Genomic DNA, 16,831 nt, shown 5'->3' with positions numbered 1-16,831 from the left:
CGGTTAGTGTTACTAAAACCTGTTTTTATTAGCTGTAACCTTAATTACATGACTGCCAACACATCAATACTAGGGCTGGGTATCGATACTGATTTCCAAAAATGAATGAATCATTGAATGAATTAATGAACTATTCATTCCTTCATTTATTCATTAAATAAAAGATCGATTTTGGGATTCATGAATCAATTCTGAATCATTTGATTCAGAATCGATTCAGAATCAGTGAATCGATTTTTTAAACCCAGCCCTACTGCCCGTGTTCTTACCCACACTTCCCCTCGTGAGACTTTCAGCATTACTCTGGTGTTATTTAGCCTCCACTGGCTTCCTGTTCACTCACGCATTGATTTTAAAGTTTTAGCCCCCACTGTCAAACTGCCCTAAGCGCACCCTCCGCTCCTCCAGCTCCATCCTTCTCCAGCAACTACTGCAGGCTAAAAACAATGGGCCTCATTCACCAATGAAGTAAAGAAGTTCTTAAGAAGCATTTCTTCTTAAACTGTACTTACGCCGTTTCTAAGAAAATTCTGGCATTCACCAATGGTTTCTCATCTGGGATTTGTTCTCAGCTAAGAACAGAATATACGATCACTGAATAGCAGTCCCTAGGCCATTTGAGTGCGGAAATGTAGACTATGCAAAAATGGTGATTGCGGTCACCTCAATTCTACAGTTGGATGTGTGTTAGTGCGCTAGACAGAGAGGGTGGTAGTCTGCGTCCGTGGTGTCTGTATCCATATCGCCAGCGGTGCGCACACCCAACAGTGCTGTTGTCCCTATTATGGCACCAACACGCTGGTCGAACAGTGGGCACGCCGGCCCCCCTCCAGTAGCCTGCATATCTCTCCTCAAGATTAAACATTCACGATTCCTTTATTTGTCACATGCAGCCTAATGTCCAGTCACAGTGAAATGTTGCTGCCGGCTCCAAGGTTATGGTCATTACAGATAAACTCTAATACTCAATTTACATATGACACAATAAGGACCATTTCTACAGTATGTAGATAAGATCAGATAGGGTTCCTCTTTTGTCAACTGCTAGCGTTGACAGATGTGTAGGATATATAGCCTACATTTTTGTAGACAGTAGGCTATTGTATATTGTATTCTATCACGCTGACATTTTGCACTGTTCTGCCTCGCTATGTTTATGCACCAAGGCAAATTCCTTGTAGTAGGAGGCCTAGCCTACTTGGCGGAATTAAAATCAGATTTTGATTGCCCACGCTGGATTCGACATGCAGTCCTCTGACTTGCTAACGCACCTACAACCCCACCTAAACCATTATGCTATCGAAAAGTTGGCGAGTCGAGGGCGCGAATGACCGGTATTCATTCAGAGAAGTGACATCTGCGCACGACCATGTAGTTGCATATCCTTATATGGGGCTGGCGGGGAGTTTACCGATGCTAATTCATGTGAGTGGCCACGAGCTATGAACTTGAGAAACCATGAGATTCGCCATTAAGAGAAGGCAGGTGCGAACTCTTCCAGCGGTTTACGAACACGTCGTGAATCAGACGGGAGCTTTCCTTAGAAACATTCTTAGGACGAAATTTAAGAACAGAACTTAAGAAGATATTGGTGAATGAGGCCCATTGGGAGCCAGGCTTTCAGCTGCGCTGCTCCACGGCTGTGGAACTCACTCCCAGACTGCATCAAAGAGGCAGAGTCTCAAGACCTTCAAAGCTCTCTTTAAAACACACCTTTTCAGACTGGCATTTAAAGACTTGTAGAATTTATTTCTTTTAATCTCTACTTTTTTTTTTTTACTGTTTTTTAAACATTTTATGATCTTTCCTTTTTTCCCTTTTTTTTGTACAGTCCTTTTTGGGTTTGAGAAATGCGTTTAATAAATCTGATTTATCATTATTATTATTAGTAATAGTGGTACCGACTCCTGCCCGAAGACACACTAGAGTGTTGCACAGTATATAGGGGCAACTGCGGCTCAGGAGGTAGAGCGGGTCGTTCAATGATCGTAGGGTCGGCGGTTTGAATTCCGACGACATGTCCTTGGACAAGACACAGAAACCCAAATTGCTCCCAATGAGTAGGCTAGCACCTTGCATGGCAGCTGCCGCGATTGGTGTGTGTATGAATGGATGAATGAGCGGCCTTCATTGTAAAGCGTTTTGGATACAAGTGTTATATGAGTGCAGTCCATTTACTGTAACCTATACCGCGGTACTAGAGTTTTAAAAACTGTCCAATACCAGCGTTTTGAAAAAATCAATACATATATTATGCAAATGGATATTTGTTCTAGCTAATAGGAATCCGTCTCTTTAAGCACAGCGCTGACAGCGGGATTTTGTTGTAATGGCGTGTGTGACGTTGTGTTATATAATATGAGCCACAGCAAGCGTGAAGTGAGTGAGAGCAACAGTGAAGAGAGCGGACCACTTGATTGTGTGTTCAGAGACTGGACTTGAAGAGATGGCAGCAGCTTCAGCAACAGCTTAACGCACTGACAGAGGGTTGGGGGGCTGGGGGGTAATGTGGAATATGGATATATTTTGGCTTTAAAGTGGATATATAAATATATATATATATATATATATATATATATATATATATTTTAGGAAAAGTATCGGAAATTTATGGAACCGTATCGAAACAAAAATTGTATCGTGACAACGCACACACACACACAGCCAGGCTGCGACCATTGAATAAAACATTGTTTTCCTGTCAGTTCTGTGCAAACCGTATAGTGCATCTCAAGGACATACTGTATGCTTGAGAACACATGAGAAACGTGAAGGTGGCAAACAAATGTTCTCCTCTCGAGATGTTGAGCTGTTATGTTTCTACTTCGCCATAGGAGAACCCCAGTGAGGAAGACGCTGCTGTTGTTGACAAAATCATGTCCTCGCGCATGGTCAAGAATGAGGTAGGCACCTCAGGACTTTCAGGAATTTGTGACGTTGAATGTGTTTGTGTGCCTGGCAGCTACTGAATTCTACTTTAATAAATTAATTGTTTTTTTTATCTCTCTCTCCCTCTCTCTCTCTCTCTCTCTCTCTCTCCCTCTCATAGGTTTCTCCAGGTGTTGTGGTGGAAATTGAGGAATTCTTCGTGAAATATAAAAACTAGTAAGACATCTCTTCTGACTCATAAGTCTCATTGTGTCACACCCACGCCTCGTCTGTTCAGGAATTTGCTATTGTCATTGTTATTGGCATTGACATTTTTTAAATCATAGACAGATTCTCGGTTTTCAGATGTGCATGTGTGTTTGTGTGTGTGTACGTGCTGCTGTATGTGTGTGTGTGTGTGTTTGTGTGCATGCGGGTGTGTGTGTGTGTGTGTGTGAGTGAGTGTGTGTGTGTGTGCGTGTGTGTGAGTGAGTGAGTGAACGCGGGCTGGGCAGATCCCACGCTGACCCCACCGCGCGTCTCCTCTGTCCTCCTCAGCTCCTACCTCCACTGTGAGTGGGCCACAGAGCAGCAGCTGGAGAAAGACAAGAGGATCCAGCAGAAGATCAAACGCTTCAAGATGAAACAGGCGCAGAGGGCACACTTCTTCGCAGATGTAAGACGTGTGTGTGTGTGTATGTGTGTGTGTGTGGGAGGAGGGAGTGTAGTAGCGTGTGTATCTGTGTGCCGTGTTTGCATGCCGGCGCTCCGGTTGTTAATATTTCCCATGCCACCTGTTGTTCGGTGATGAGCTGCGCGGCTCCAGATGGCGGGGAGGAAGGGAGGCGGTCGGGCTCACGGTCTGCTCTCTCTCTCTGGACGTTTCAGATGGAGGAGGACCCCTTCAACCCCGACTACGTGGAGGTAGACAGAGTGCTGGAGGTGTCCTATTGTGAAGACAAGGACACCGGCGAGGTAAGGAGATGAAACGCTTCCATCCATAGAGAACAAGGCCCTGAAATGGAGTCTTTTCCTTTGTGCTGTATGCGTGCGTGTCTCTCTCTCTCTCTCTCTCTCTCTCTCTCTCTCTTGTGGCTGTGTAATGGCCGTCCTTGTGTCCTTGTGTGTGCGTGTCTGCCTGTGTGGGTGGCTCTCCTTATTTAGATACACACACACACACACACACACACACATCACTGCCAAGGTCCTTCTAAAAGGCCTGTGGGAAAGCGACAATAAAAGCAAGAGACGAGCTTTCCTTTGTGCGTGCGCGTGTTCCTAAAACGACCCCCCGCTCCTGTAGGAAGTGGTATATAATCTCAGCGCCAGACTCTTGAGAGCTCTTTGGCTGATACCCTACGTAAGCTACGCTAACTATGTTATGCTGCAGATCTCTCTATGGGTCTGGGACACTTGATGCACAGATCTGGTGTTCAAATCCTGGCAGTTCATTGGTAGCGCCGGAATCCCAGTGACACCAATCAGTAACGACTTTTGCAATCAGGCGCTCCCAGTCAACTTGGCACAACCCATCTAACCTGAGATAGCGTCTCTGATTTGCTGCTACGACCTGTCACTCTTTCAATTTTCGCCCGTCGATACGCCCTCAGAGAACCAGCTTGGGTGGCGAAGTGGCACAGACTCTGTTATGTAGTATGTGGAGCGCAGCGATTCAACATAATATTTGGGTCTGGAGAGAGACTAGGTGGTATATTACCGGGTGAAGTGTGTTGATAAGAAGCTTCCCCCTGCTCCTGTAGGAGGTAGCGTACTACCTGGTGAGGTGTGTAAGAGGTAGCGTGCTACCTGGTGAAGTGTGTAAGAGATAGCGTACTACCTGGTGAAGTGTGTACAGTAAGAGGTTGCATACTACCTGGTGAAGTGTGTACAGTAAGAGGTTGCATACTACCTGGTGAAGTGTGTAGGAGCTGGTCTACTACCTGGTGAAGTGTGTCTGTGTGTGTGTGTGTGTGTGTGTGTGTGTGTGTGTGTGTGTGTGTGTTTGTTGATCTGCTCCTGTAGGAGGTGGTGTACTACCTGGTGAAGTGTGTGTGTGTGTGTGTGTGTGTGTGTGTGTGTGTGTGCGCGGGTGTAAAAACTCACTTTTTGCCCTACCTGCCAAATGTCTGGTAGATGAAAAAAATGACCAGACAAATACTTTTTTTTACCAGACACAAAAAAAATTGCTATTATTACATTTAGCATGTCATCTTGGTCTCAAGATGCGCAATAGTGATTCTCAATCAATATTATAGTAGTGTGTGCAGTAATAATAGTAATGAACTGTATGCAGATATATTGCAAGAATTAAATATAATTTATTTGACTGAAATATTATTTATTATTAAATTAGTAAATTATATTAATGAAATGTATGATTATATTAATGAAATATAATTTATTTCACTGTGTGAGTGCCTTTACTGTCGGCAGCTTGGAGGGGCATGGACTGAGCCCTGGAGATAGACATGCAATTGCGGTGACACTTGGAGGTCGATACTCTCGAGTTTCATGGTTGTACTGCCGACAGCGAAGAATTGCCACGCTTTTCTTTTGAGTGAAGACGACACACACTACAAAATAACATTCCCTCCTTATGCTCGAGACATTTTCTCTGCGCCCCTGATTCGGTGTACAGCCATTTCTCACTAAATCTCCTCCGATATTTCAGTGGTAGAACAGAGCTTTCAGCGGCCTCTTCGGCCTCTTCTGGTTTTCACTTTCCTGGGGGCTCCACTCCCGCAATAAATCACCACATTTTAAGTCACGTTAGCTTTAGCGGCCTCCTTGATCTAGTAAGTAAGTCAGTCAGTCAGTCAGTCAGTCAGTCAGTCAGTCAGTCAAAGTAAACCCAGCTAAAAACGGTGCGGTTTTGAAGACTGATGCATGTTACGCACAACAAACGCGCATGGAAGAACTGCATGGATTATACAGGAAGTGAAGTGAGCCAATCAGCAGTTTTCTCCAGCGCGTCTTTGAAATTTGTATAGTTTTTTTTTTTAGCAGACAAACTGCCGACTGGTCTTCATAATCTAGTCGCCAGTAACTAATTTTAGTCGCCATTGGCGACTAAATAGGCTTAATTTTTATCCCTGTGTGTGTGTGTGTGTGTGTGTGTGTGTGTGTGTGTGTGTGTGTGTTGATCTGCTCCTATAGGAGGTGGTGTACTACCTGGTGAAGTGTGTGTGTGTGTTGATGTACTCCTCAAAGAGGTGGGGTACAGCCTGGTGAAGTGTGTGTGTGCATGCGTGTGTGTGTGCATGTATGTGTGTGTATTGATGTACTCCTTGAGGAGGTGGTGTACTACCTGGTGAAGTGTGTGTGTGTGTGCTTGCGTGTGTGTGTTGATGTACTCCTCTAGCAGGTGGTGTACTACCTGGTGAAGTGTGTGTGTGTGCTTGCGTGTGTGTGTGTGTGTGTGTGTGTGTGTTGATGTACTCCTCTAGGAGGTGTTGTACAGCCTGTTGAAGTGTGTGTGTGCGTGTGTGTGTGTGTGTGTGGGTGTGTGTGTGTGTGTGTGTGTTGATGTACTCCTCTAGGAGGTGGTGTACAGCCTGTTGAAGAGTGTGTGTGTGTGTGTGTCCTCCTCCAGGAGGTGGTGTACTACCTGGTGAAGTGTGTGTGGGGGTGTGTGTGTGTGTGTGTTGATGTACTCCTCTAGGAGGTGGGGTACAGCATGTTGGTGTGTGTGTGTGTGTGTGTGTGTGTGTGTGTGTGTGTGTGTGTGTGTGTGTGTGTGTCCTCCTCCAGAAGGTGGTGTACTACCTGGTGAAGTGTGTGTGTGTGTGTACTTGCGTGTGGGTGTGTGTGTGTTGATGTACTCCTCTAGGAGGTGGTGTACAGCCTGTTGAAGTGTGTGTGTGTGTGTGTGTGTGTGTGTGTGTGTGTGTGTGTGCTCCTCCAGGAGGTGGTGTACTACCTGGTGAAGTGGTGCTCCCTGGCCTATGAGGACAGCACGTGGGAGCTGAAGGGAGACGTGGAACAGAGCAAGATTGAGGAGTTTGAGATGCTGCAGGCGGCCAAGGCAGACCCCCGCAGGATGGTGAGACCCTCCCTCCCTCCATACTGCATCTGTTCTCTCTGTTATTATCTCTCTCCCTCTCTCTCTCTCTCTCTCTCTCCGCCCTCCTCCCCCGCCTGTTATCTCATCACGCTGCTAGCCCCCCCCCAGCCCCTCCCACTCCTCTCCCACGGTACGTGCTCTGTCTCTTTCTGTTTCTCTTCTTTTTTTTTCCTTACCTTCTCATCCACTCTCTCTCTCTCTCTCCGTTTCTCCCTCCCTCTCTCTCTCCACCTCTGTTTTTCTCCCTCTCTCTCTCTGTCTAACTCTTTCTCTCGCCTTCTCATCCTCTCTCTCTATAACTCTCCCTCCCTCTCTCTCTCTCCCTCCCCCTCTCTCTCTCTCTCTCTCTCTCCCTCTCTCTTCCTCCCTCCCTCCCTCCCTCTCTCTCTCTCTCTCTCTCTCTCTCTCCCTCTCTCTTCCTCCCTCCCTCCCTCCCTCTCTCTCTCTCTCTCTCTCTCTCTCTTAGGAGCGGCCCCCAGCCAGTCTATGGAAGAAGAGGGAGCAGTCGAGGGAGTACAGAAACGGCAACAGCCTCAGGGACTACCAGCTGGAGGGAGTCAACTGGCTCCTCTTCAACTGGTACAACAGGTCAGCAGCACACACACACACACACGGGGTCGGTCCAGACCGTCAGGTTATTCTGGTAGCGGTGGTGCTAGCCCGGGCGGACGGTGAGCGGTGCTGTCAGATTGCTAAGCGGGGCAGGGGGGGTGGGGGGGCTGACAGCGCGTCGGAGGCCGCGCATCACAGCACCGAGACAGCGACACGAGACACCCGCCACCCAACCTGTCTGGCGGATGGGCGAGACGCACTGGAGTTCTAACGCACACACACACACAGGCACGCATACACACACATTCTCTTTCTCTCTCTCTCACACACACACACACACATTCTCACACACACACATATTCTCTCTCTCTCTCTCTCTCACACACACACACATTCTCTCTCTCTCTCTCTCACACACACGCAGAGAGACAGGTCCCTTATTTTGACTGACTATGTTTATGTATGCCCTGGAGAGAGCTGCATTTGCATTTGAGGTCTGCCTCAGTGCGCAGCTCAGGAAAATAAAATGAAAGGTTGCCAGGAGAATATTTTCATTGATTTAGCGATTCTGCTCTGCTCTATATGGTTTTTCATGATTTTTTATAGAATAGAACAGAACAGGTACGTTGGAATTATTGTAATTGCTTGTCCTTGTCAGTGGTAATCACTTCCTCATTCCAGTCCTAGGTATTAAGCTAGACATTTAAAGGTTCCCAAACTGGCAATTTACTCTCTCTGGCAATTTAGTCTATCAGTATCATCCTCATCTACTTATCCCATCTGATCATGGATGACTGTCCGTGTCCATGATGTAGGCAGTGCAATTAAATAATGTTCAAGAATACATTTGTGCATAGTGTTGGATTGTTCGAGTGTTGTCAGGCTTTGGTTCAACACACCCACACACATTTATCTGAGCACAGCGGGGCTGTAGATGCTGAATAATGAATAGGCCTTCCTGTTGTCTGCTTCGAAACACGCCGTGATTTGAGTTAACATCGGCAGCCCGGGGCCCTCGAGGCTACAGCCGCAACCAGCAGAGAGACTCACTCCTCCAACTACATCCTCATCCCACGTGCAGCTGGTCAGGAAGTGGGACGGCCAGGGACTCGTCGTCGGTCTGCGTGTGTACAAAGAAATGTGTCAGAGCCGGGCATAATGGCTTGTGAGGGCAGATGGAGTATCTGCTCATTGCAATTAACATGGAGATGTAACACTCCCACCCACTGGACAGCCAGATTAATGGTCTGAGCTCAACACAGCACAGCTGATTCTGTTCGCCACAGATCATCGCCAGCCGGATCATGTGACCTCGTTCCGTTTCGCTCCGTGGATCAGGCTGGTCATTCGGCCGGTCAAACCGAGTCCCACCCAACCCGGGCCAATCGCAACGTTTATCTAATAGGGTGGGCGGGTTTGATAGAGCGACTGGACCCACTTGATATGATGATATGATTGATTGTAGGTCTATCTAATTGCCGCCAAAGGGCCTTTTGGTCTGACCGTTGATAACGCCCCCTGGGAAATAATAAAACTGCATTTTTGCGAATTGAGTCTGGCGAAGCCAGGCTAGATCATCACAGACCCAGAAAACCACTCTCAGGATTCCCATCTTTTCATCGCTGTTTATGATTGGATTCCCTTTTTTTCTCCCTCTACTCCATCCCTGTCCTTCTCTTCCCATTCCACCCTCCCCCTCCCCCCTTCCTCTCCACCCCTCCTCCTCTTCATCGATCCTTCCCTCCCTCCCCGCCAGACGTAACTGTATCCTGGCAGACGAGATGGGCCTGGGGAAGACCATCCAGTCCATTACCTTCCTGGAGGAGATCTACCGCATGGGCATCCGGACCCCTTTCCTCATCATCGCCCCGCTGTCCACCATCGCCAACTGGGAGCGCGAGTTCCGCACGTGGACCCACCTGAACGTTATCGTCTACCACGGCAGTGGCGTCAGCCGGCAGATGCTGCAGCAGTACGAGATGTATTTCAGGGACGCACAGGTGAGAGACACACACACACACACACACACACACACACACTGGTGTGTAGCCCCCCCGCCCCTCCCCCCTATTGTGGCCGACACAATAGCGGCAGGCTAATGCTGTGTTCACACAGGGCGCGGCGAGAAAATTTGCGCCGCCCAGTTCGCTCAATCTCGCCGCGGGATCAATGGGTCGCCTCACGGATCCGCCGCAGAAAGTTAAAAAAAAATTAACTTTTGCGAATTTGCGCCGCCCGCCGCCCAGTTCGCGCGAATTGTATTGACTTTCTATGTAAACTCGCCGCGCCACAGGAAAAAATTGCGCCCGGTGTGAACACAGCATAATGGAAGCTAATGCGCTTAGTTACTGTATACTTCACCCACAGAGCTGAGAGCTGAAGGTGCATCAGCTCGTCTGGGTTCTGATCCATCGGAATAACGACAGCTTTAAGGGGGGCGCCCCGGTGCGCTCGATGGGTTGGGGCGCGTACCATGTGAAGGCTAGTCCTTACCGCAGGGCCGCGGGTTCGAAACCGGCCCACGCCCCTTTGCTGCATGTCTTCCCCTCTCTCTCTCTCCCACCTTCCCTGTCTGTCTTTACACTGACCTATCCCGATAAAGCAGAAATGCCCTAAAAAAACAAAAAACAAAAAAAACAATTCTTATTTTGAAGCACAGAGACTGGGAAGGAATAGTGCCGAGATATCAGGGGCGTATCAGTAGTAAAGGTTGTCGGCGGAGGCACACGGCACGCGGTGGTAGTGATGCGGCAGGACTGCACAGGACTCACAAGTAGGGATGAGACGGTATACCGTAAAACCGTGAACCGAGGTTTAAAATGTCCACGGTATTAGAACCGTGACATTCCCTGTGTTTACGGTATTACGTTTACGGTATTACACAATAATGCGCTTCTGGAACTTCACATTTCAAGTTGCTTGCAACAGTTCATTTTGTAATTTAATATAAGCTTGCTATTAATAAACTGAGCTTAATTACAATAGTGTGTATTTTCCATCATGTGTTGCACTGTAGTTCCTTCAAAGTAAAATACTTTTTTATGTGTTGGGGAGGTGAAATGCCATATACCGTGAAATACCGTAAACCGTACCGTACAGTAATGCAAAAATCCATACCGTCTCATCCCTACTCATGAGTCAGTCTCTAAACGAGTCAGTCTCTAAACGAGTCAGTCTCTAAACGCTGCGCTCAACAAGAGAGTGAAAACGCTCGTCCAGGTTTTGTCGCTAAAAGTGGGTGGAAACAATTTGAGAGATTGACCATTGACCTCTCTCAATTTGAGAGAGCGACCATTTTCAACGGAGATCTCCAACGTCTGGCATCGCGATACTAGGATTGCGCTGTCCCCCCAGAATGCACTGGGGGGGGGGAGGGCGTACTTACTGCATGGCACTTCGGCGGATTTGAATGGTGGCACGTCAGCCGGTAGCCCCCTCGCCCCCGCCACACGCCATTTCTCCGTGTGATGTGGCGCGACACTGGCAGTTAGGGGCTGTTAGTATGCAGATGTTCTGTGGGAGGGGATGAGGGGGGGGGGTGGAGCTGCCAGCGCGCTGTCTGTCAGCCAGGCCGTGTGATGTCACCGTCCGCCTCGGGGGCCCCATCCTGACAGCACGGATCAGCCCCGCTTCAAACCGCCACAGCACCCTGAGGGGAACACACACACACACACACATATAGTCTCTCACACACGCACACATGTATTCCCTCACACATACTGTACACACACACACACACACACACTCTCTCACACATACTCTCCCACACACACATACTGTACATACGCACACACACACAGGGAATCACACACATACCCACCCACACATGCACACGCTCTCTCAAAACACGCACACACACTCACTCACCCACCCACGCACACTGCCTCCCCGTGGAGCCTGAATACAGAGAAGATTCCTCGAGGACAATCTCCGGGCTCTTTCCTCTCAAAATGGATGTAATTTCCCAGGTGTCTCCCGGGAGCAGCAGCGAACGGCCGACAGACCGCACCTAATCACAGAGAGAGTGTGGCGGCTACCCCCGTGTCTGAGCGCCGGTGTCTTGTCTGTGTCTCTCTCTCCCAGGGCCGGGTGCTACGGGGGGCCTACCGGTTCCAGGCGGTCATCACCACCTTCGAGATGATTTTGGGGGGCTGCCCCGAGCTCAACGCCATCGAGTGGCGCTGTGTCATCATCGACGAGGCGCACCGGCTGAAAAACAAGAACTGCAAGCTGCTAGAAGGCTTCAAGCTCATGAATCTGGTCAGGAGAAAGACATACTTATTGACATATTATGTTTATAGTCTGTTATTTACTTGTGATGATATTATTACATTACAGTACATTACAGTCATTTAGCAGACACTTTTATCCAAAACGACCAACAATAATTGCATTTAACGTAGAAAAAGCCAATGTACTACTACTTGCCAGAACTCACAAGTGCAACTCCTTTCTAAAACAAGTGACTAAGAGCATAATCTAGTGCTGAAGGCAAAGTGCAAGAATAGCAATCTAAAGTACAATAGGTGCTTAAAAGGGAGGATCGTTGTAGCACTTCTTGAAGAGATGAGTTTTGAGCCTGCGATGAAATATGGGCAGTTCATAGTCTATTATTACTATGTTCATAGTGTGTTATTACTTGTGACTGATGTCCCCCCTCTCTCTCTCTCTCTCCCTCCCTCCCTCTCCTGCCCTCTCTTCCTGTGGCCCCAGGAGCACAAGGTCCTCCTGACGGGCACTCCCCTCCAGAACACGGTGGAGGAACTCTTCAGCCTGCTGCACTTCCTGGAGCCATCGCGCTTCCCCTCCGAGACCACCTTCATGCAGGAGTTCGGAGACCTCAAGACCGAAGAGCAGGTGAGGCCCAGGCACCGACCTCGTAAGCAGCAGTGACGGTGCAGCGATAGCGCTGGAAAGACTACAATGACCAGTGTGTTTTGGCCCTGGTGGGGCCCCGTAGCTGGAAAGACTACAACGACCAGTGTGTTTTGGCCCTGGTGGGGCCCCGTAGCTGGAAAGACTACAACGACCAGTGTGTTTTGGCCCTGGTGGGGCCCCGTAGCTGGAAAGACTACAACGACCAGTGTGTTTTGGCCCTGGTGGGGCCCCGTAGCTGGAAAGACTACAACGACCAGTGTGTTTTGAAGCCTGGTGTGTTTGTGTATGGCCCCGTAGCACGCTGTACCCTCACCGATCCTCTTTTGTTAGTACAGGGGGGGTAATTTGTCGTGCAGCGCTTTTAAGGGACAGGAGGGAGATTTTTCTTCACTGCTCACCCACACCTGGTGTTGGTTTAGCGGAGGGATCAAGAGGTCCTGTTGGTACAGATGGAATCACAGAGTAGGACGGGGCTTTTTCAACTAGGTCATTCTGACATTTTGGCCTACACAGACACACGCACACACACACACACACGCACACACACACACACACACACACACACACACACACACACGGTCGCTAATTATATACTGTATGTTCGTCAGATTGTCATTTATTCGTTGTGCTAATTGTTTAAAAACAACATTTTTAACAGTGTGTTCTAACTTGGCACACAAAAAACACGATTGTGGTTGAAGAGCATGTTTGCATTTGGATTAGCCCAGGAACAGAAGGCGAATACTGGAGAGACAAACAGCCCATATGGGTTATTATATCAGAATCTAGTCATCATCAGATCATTTAAGTGTGTGCGTGCATGTGTGTGTTTGTATTTTCAGGTAATTGAAGTGCGAACGTCTGTATTCAGATGATTGAAGCTGTGTGTGTGTGTGTGTGTGTGTGTCCCAGGTCCAGAACCTGTGAACATGTGTATTCAGCTGATTGAAGGTGTGTGTGTGCGTATGCGTGTGCGTGTGTGTTTGCGTGTGCGTGTGTGTGTGTGTCAGTGTCAGGTCCAGAAGCTGTGAACATGTGTATTCAGATGATGAACGTGTGTATTCAGATGATTGAAGCTGTGTGTGTGCGTGTGTGTGTGTGTCCCAGGTCATGAAGCTCCAGGGCATCCTGAAGCCCATGATGCTGCGGCGCCTGAAGGAGGACGTGGAGAAGAAGCTGGCCCCCAAGGAGGAGACCATCATCGAGGTGGAGCTCACCAACATCCAGAAGAAATACTACCGGGCCATCCTGGAGAAGAACTTCTCCTTCCTGGCCAAGGGAGCCGGCCACGCCAACGTGCCCAACCTGGTCAACACCATGATGGAGCTGAGGAAGTGCTGCAACCACCCCTACCTCATCAAAGGTAAGCAGCAGTAATACTAGTCTAATACTCATGGAACTACCTCATTATAGGTACAGTAAATAGCAGTAATAATGTAATACTAATGTAACAATACCTCATCAAAGGTAAGCAGCAGTAGTAATAGTGTAATACTAATGTAACACTACCTCATCAAAGGTAGGCAGCCGTAGTAATAGTATAATACTCATGTAACTACCTCATTATAGGTAAACCACAGTAATAGTGTAATACAAATCAAAGGTAAGCAGCAGTAGTAATAGTGTAATACTGTTACTATATAGTGTAACTACCTCATTATAGGTAAACAGCAGTAATGATATACAGTAATGTAACACTACCTCGTCAAAGCAGCAGTAGTAATAGAGTACTGTAATGCTAATGTAACTACCGCATTATAGATAAACAGCAGTAATAATGTAATACTAATGTAACTACCTCATCAAAGCGAAGCAGCGGTAGTATTGGTGTAATACTAATGTAACTACCTCACTATAAACAGTAGTAATAATGGAATACTAATGTAGCACTACCTCATCAAAAGTAAGCAGCAGTAGTAATAGTGTAACTACCTCGCTATAGATAAGCAGCAGTAGTAATAGAGTAATGTCATCTCAATGTATACAATCGTGATACAATCATATCGTGACCCATGTATTGTAAGGTCCTTGCAAATACCCAGCCCTAGTTAAAAGCTCCTGCAGCACGGCTAGTTCGTGCCGTGATGTGACACTGAAGGGACCGGGAAGCAAGGGCCAGTGTGTGTGACGAGTTCTAGAGACGGCCTGACTGCGCTGTGACAAAGCCTGTTCTCACCCGACAACACGTCCGGGGAACAACCCGGGAGGCGGAGTTGCGAGCAGCCAGGGCTGAGTCAGCGCTCTCTCTCTCTCCCTCTTCTATCGCTCCATCTCTCCGTCTCCATCACTCCATCCCCTCCGCTCCTCCCTTCATCCGACTGATCCTTCCGACTTCATCCGCTCATAACCCAGCGCCCTAGCCCTGCGAACATAGAACATTGTTCCCCTGATATTGAATTAGCGTGTGATAAACGAGGTGTCCCCCCGCCCCCCAGATGATACACAGGCCCTAGATTCGCAGTCGTCTCCGAGCTACAGTATAACCGTGTCTGCGTTCCCCACCAGGCGCCGAGGAGAAGATCCTGGAGGACTTCCGCGAGGTCTGCAGCCCGGCCGCCATGGACTTCCACCTGCAGGCCATGGTCCAGTCGGCCGGCAAGCTGGTCCTCATCGACAAGCTGCTGCCCAAGATGAAGGCCGGGGGCCACAAGGTGCTCATCTTCTCCCAGATGGTGCGCTGCCTCGACATCCTGGAGGACTACCTCATCCAGAGAAGGTAACGGGACGACGGCCAGTGACACATTTGGGGGGGTTGACGGCGCTGTGTGTCTTGAGTAGGGGGGGCGCCCCCCCACCCCCACCCACCACCACTGGTTCAGCGGCCAGCGGGCGGGGCAGGGGGGGCGGGGTTAGAGGCAGAGAAAAAGGGGGAACTCTACATGACTTCCCCACGTGAGGCAATCGTTGCTTAATTTCCTGTCTTGGGCGGCGCAATCAGAGCGCCTTTTTTGTGGCTTATCGGCCGCTGGCTTATGGCTCGCTCGCCAAACGCTGAATCATATCTGCTGTTGGCTTACAGCGGCTCAGCGGACGTTGAATCATCCCCGCTACTGTTTATCTTCATTACACAAGGATTGAGAGGAAACGCTGAATCTCGTAGCGGGGCTCTCCGGCAGAGGAGAGAGCCGTTGAACCGGCGCGTCCCCCACTGCTCGGCCAGCGCGGCGTGATAACAAAGACAGGGTGGCAGGCAGACAGGGGGGGTCCTGGGGGAGAAGAAGAAGTAGAAGAAGACCACCAGCAAGATCCCTGTCTCTCATACAAGGCCTTACCCCCCCCCCCCGGTTTCAGTAAGCTTCCTGGCGAAATATCCAGCCCAAGCTGCTCACAGGCGGCACGGCCTGTCTCTCTCTCTCTTTCTCTCTCTCTCTCTCTCTCTTTCTCTCTCTCTCTTTCTCTCTTTCTCTCTCTCTCTCTCTCTCTCTTTCTCTCTCTCTGTCTCACAGTCTCACACACAAACACACTCTCTCTCCATCCCCTAACCCCCGGTCCTAGTCTCTCTCTCTCTCTCTCTCTCTCTCTCTCGCTCTCTCTTTCTCTCTCTCACTCACTCACTCACACACACACACACACACACACACACATACACACAAACACACAAACGCACACACTCTCTCACTCCCTCCCCTATCCCGGTCATAGTCTCATCTCTCTCTCTCTCTCTCTCTCTCCCCCCTGCTCTTCTCTGGCAGTAAGAGCAGGTCCTCAGCAGCAGAGTAAACATGCGAGGTACGGAGCGTAGCAGAGTGGGGGCCCCGCGGCCCCGAGTGGGGTTCAGCAGGGGGGGTCACAGACCCCCTCGGGGCGCTCCCACATCAGACACAGAGAGGTCGCAAGTGGGTCACTTCACGGAGAGGAGACCGTGGGAGGAGAAGGGGGGAAGAGGAGCGCGGGGGGGGGGGGGGGGGGGGGGGGCAAGGCTACATCTCCTGAGAACGAGGCTGTCTGTGATCATCACGCTCAAACACCTTGAATTCTGGCTGAGAGAGAGTGCAAGAGTTTGCCTGTGTATATACGTGTGTGTGTGTGTGTGTGTGTGTACTACATGGCCGTGTGCTCCCGTGTTGCAGGTACCTGTATGAACGCATCGATGGGCGCGTGCGAGGGAACATGCGCCAGGCGGCCATCGACCGCTTCAGTAAGCCTGACTCGGACCGCTTCGTCTTCCTGCTGTGCACGCGCGCCGGCGGCCTGGGCATCAACCTGACGGCCGCCGACACCTGCATCATCTTCGACTCCGACTGGAACCCTCAGAACGACCTGCAGGTACCTCCCAACACGGTTCCTCCCAACACGGTTCCTTCCAGAGCTCGATTGGGGTTGCAGAATTCCAGGAAGTATTCACAAACTTCCCAGAATTAATGGGAATAAATAGAAAATTTATGAGAATTAACGGGAATAAATTCTGTTTTCCAGTTAATTCCTGTTAATTTTCATTATTTCCCATATACATTCCCATTAATTCCCATG

At 49.2% G+C, this 16,831-nt stretch overlaps 1 protein-coding gene across 1 annotated transcript in view; it reads left to right on the top strand.

The window, feature by feature from the left end:
* Window positions 1-16,831, top strand: part of chd9 (chromodomain helicase DNA binding protein 9) — a gene marked incomplete at its 5' end in the record, with an annotated part of 68,427 nt that overhangs the window by 27,419 nt on the left and 24,177 nt on the right. The window contains 12 exons of the mRNA XM_084437424.1: window positions 2,835-2,903; window positions 3,050-3,105; window positions 3,427-3,544; window positions 3,757-3,843; window positions 6,773-6,910; window positions 7,398-7,519; window positions 9,240-9,483; window positions 11,567-11,743; window positions 12,197-12,340; window positions 13,469-13,724; window positions 14,867-15,077; window positions 16,432-16,627. Of these exons, the coding sequence (XP_084293550.1) occupies window positions 2,835-2,903; window positions 3,050-3,105; window positions 3,427-3,544; window positions 3,757-3,843; window positions 6,773-6,910; window positions 7,398-7,519; window positions 9,240-9,483; window positions 11,567-11,743; window positions 12,197-12,340; window positions 13,469-13,724; window positions 14,867-15,077; window positions 16,432-16,627 (1,818 nt within the window). The remainder of the gene's footprint in view (window positions 1-2,834; window positions 2,904-3,049; window positions 3,106-3,426; window positions 3,545-3,756; window positions 3,844-6,772; window positions 6,911-7,397; window positions 7,520-9,239; window positions 9,484-11,566; window positions 11,744-12,196; window positions 12,341-13,468; window positions 13,725-14,866; window positions 15,078-16,431; window positions 16,628-16,831) is intronic.

Source organism: Borostomias antarcticus, assembly GCF_949987555.1.
Source record: "Borostomias antarcticus genome assembly, chromosome: 4".
Lineage (NCBI taxonomy): Eukaryota > Metazoa > Chordata > Actinopteri > Stomiiformes > Stomiidae > Borostomias > Borostomias antarcticus.
This window is presented reverse-complemented; position numbering and strand designations above follow the sequence as displayed.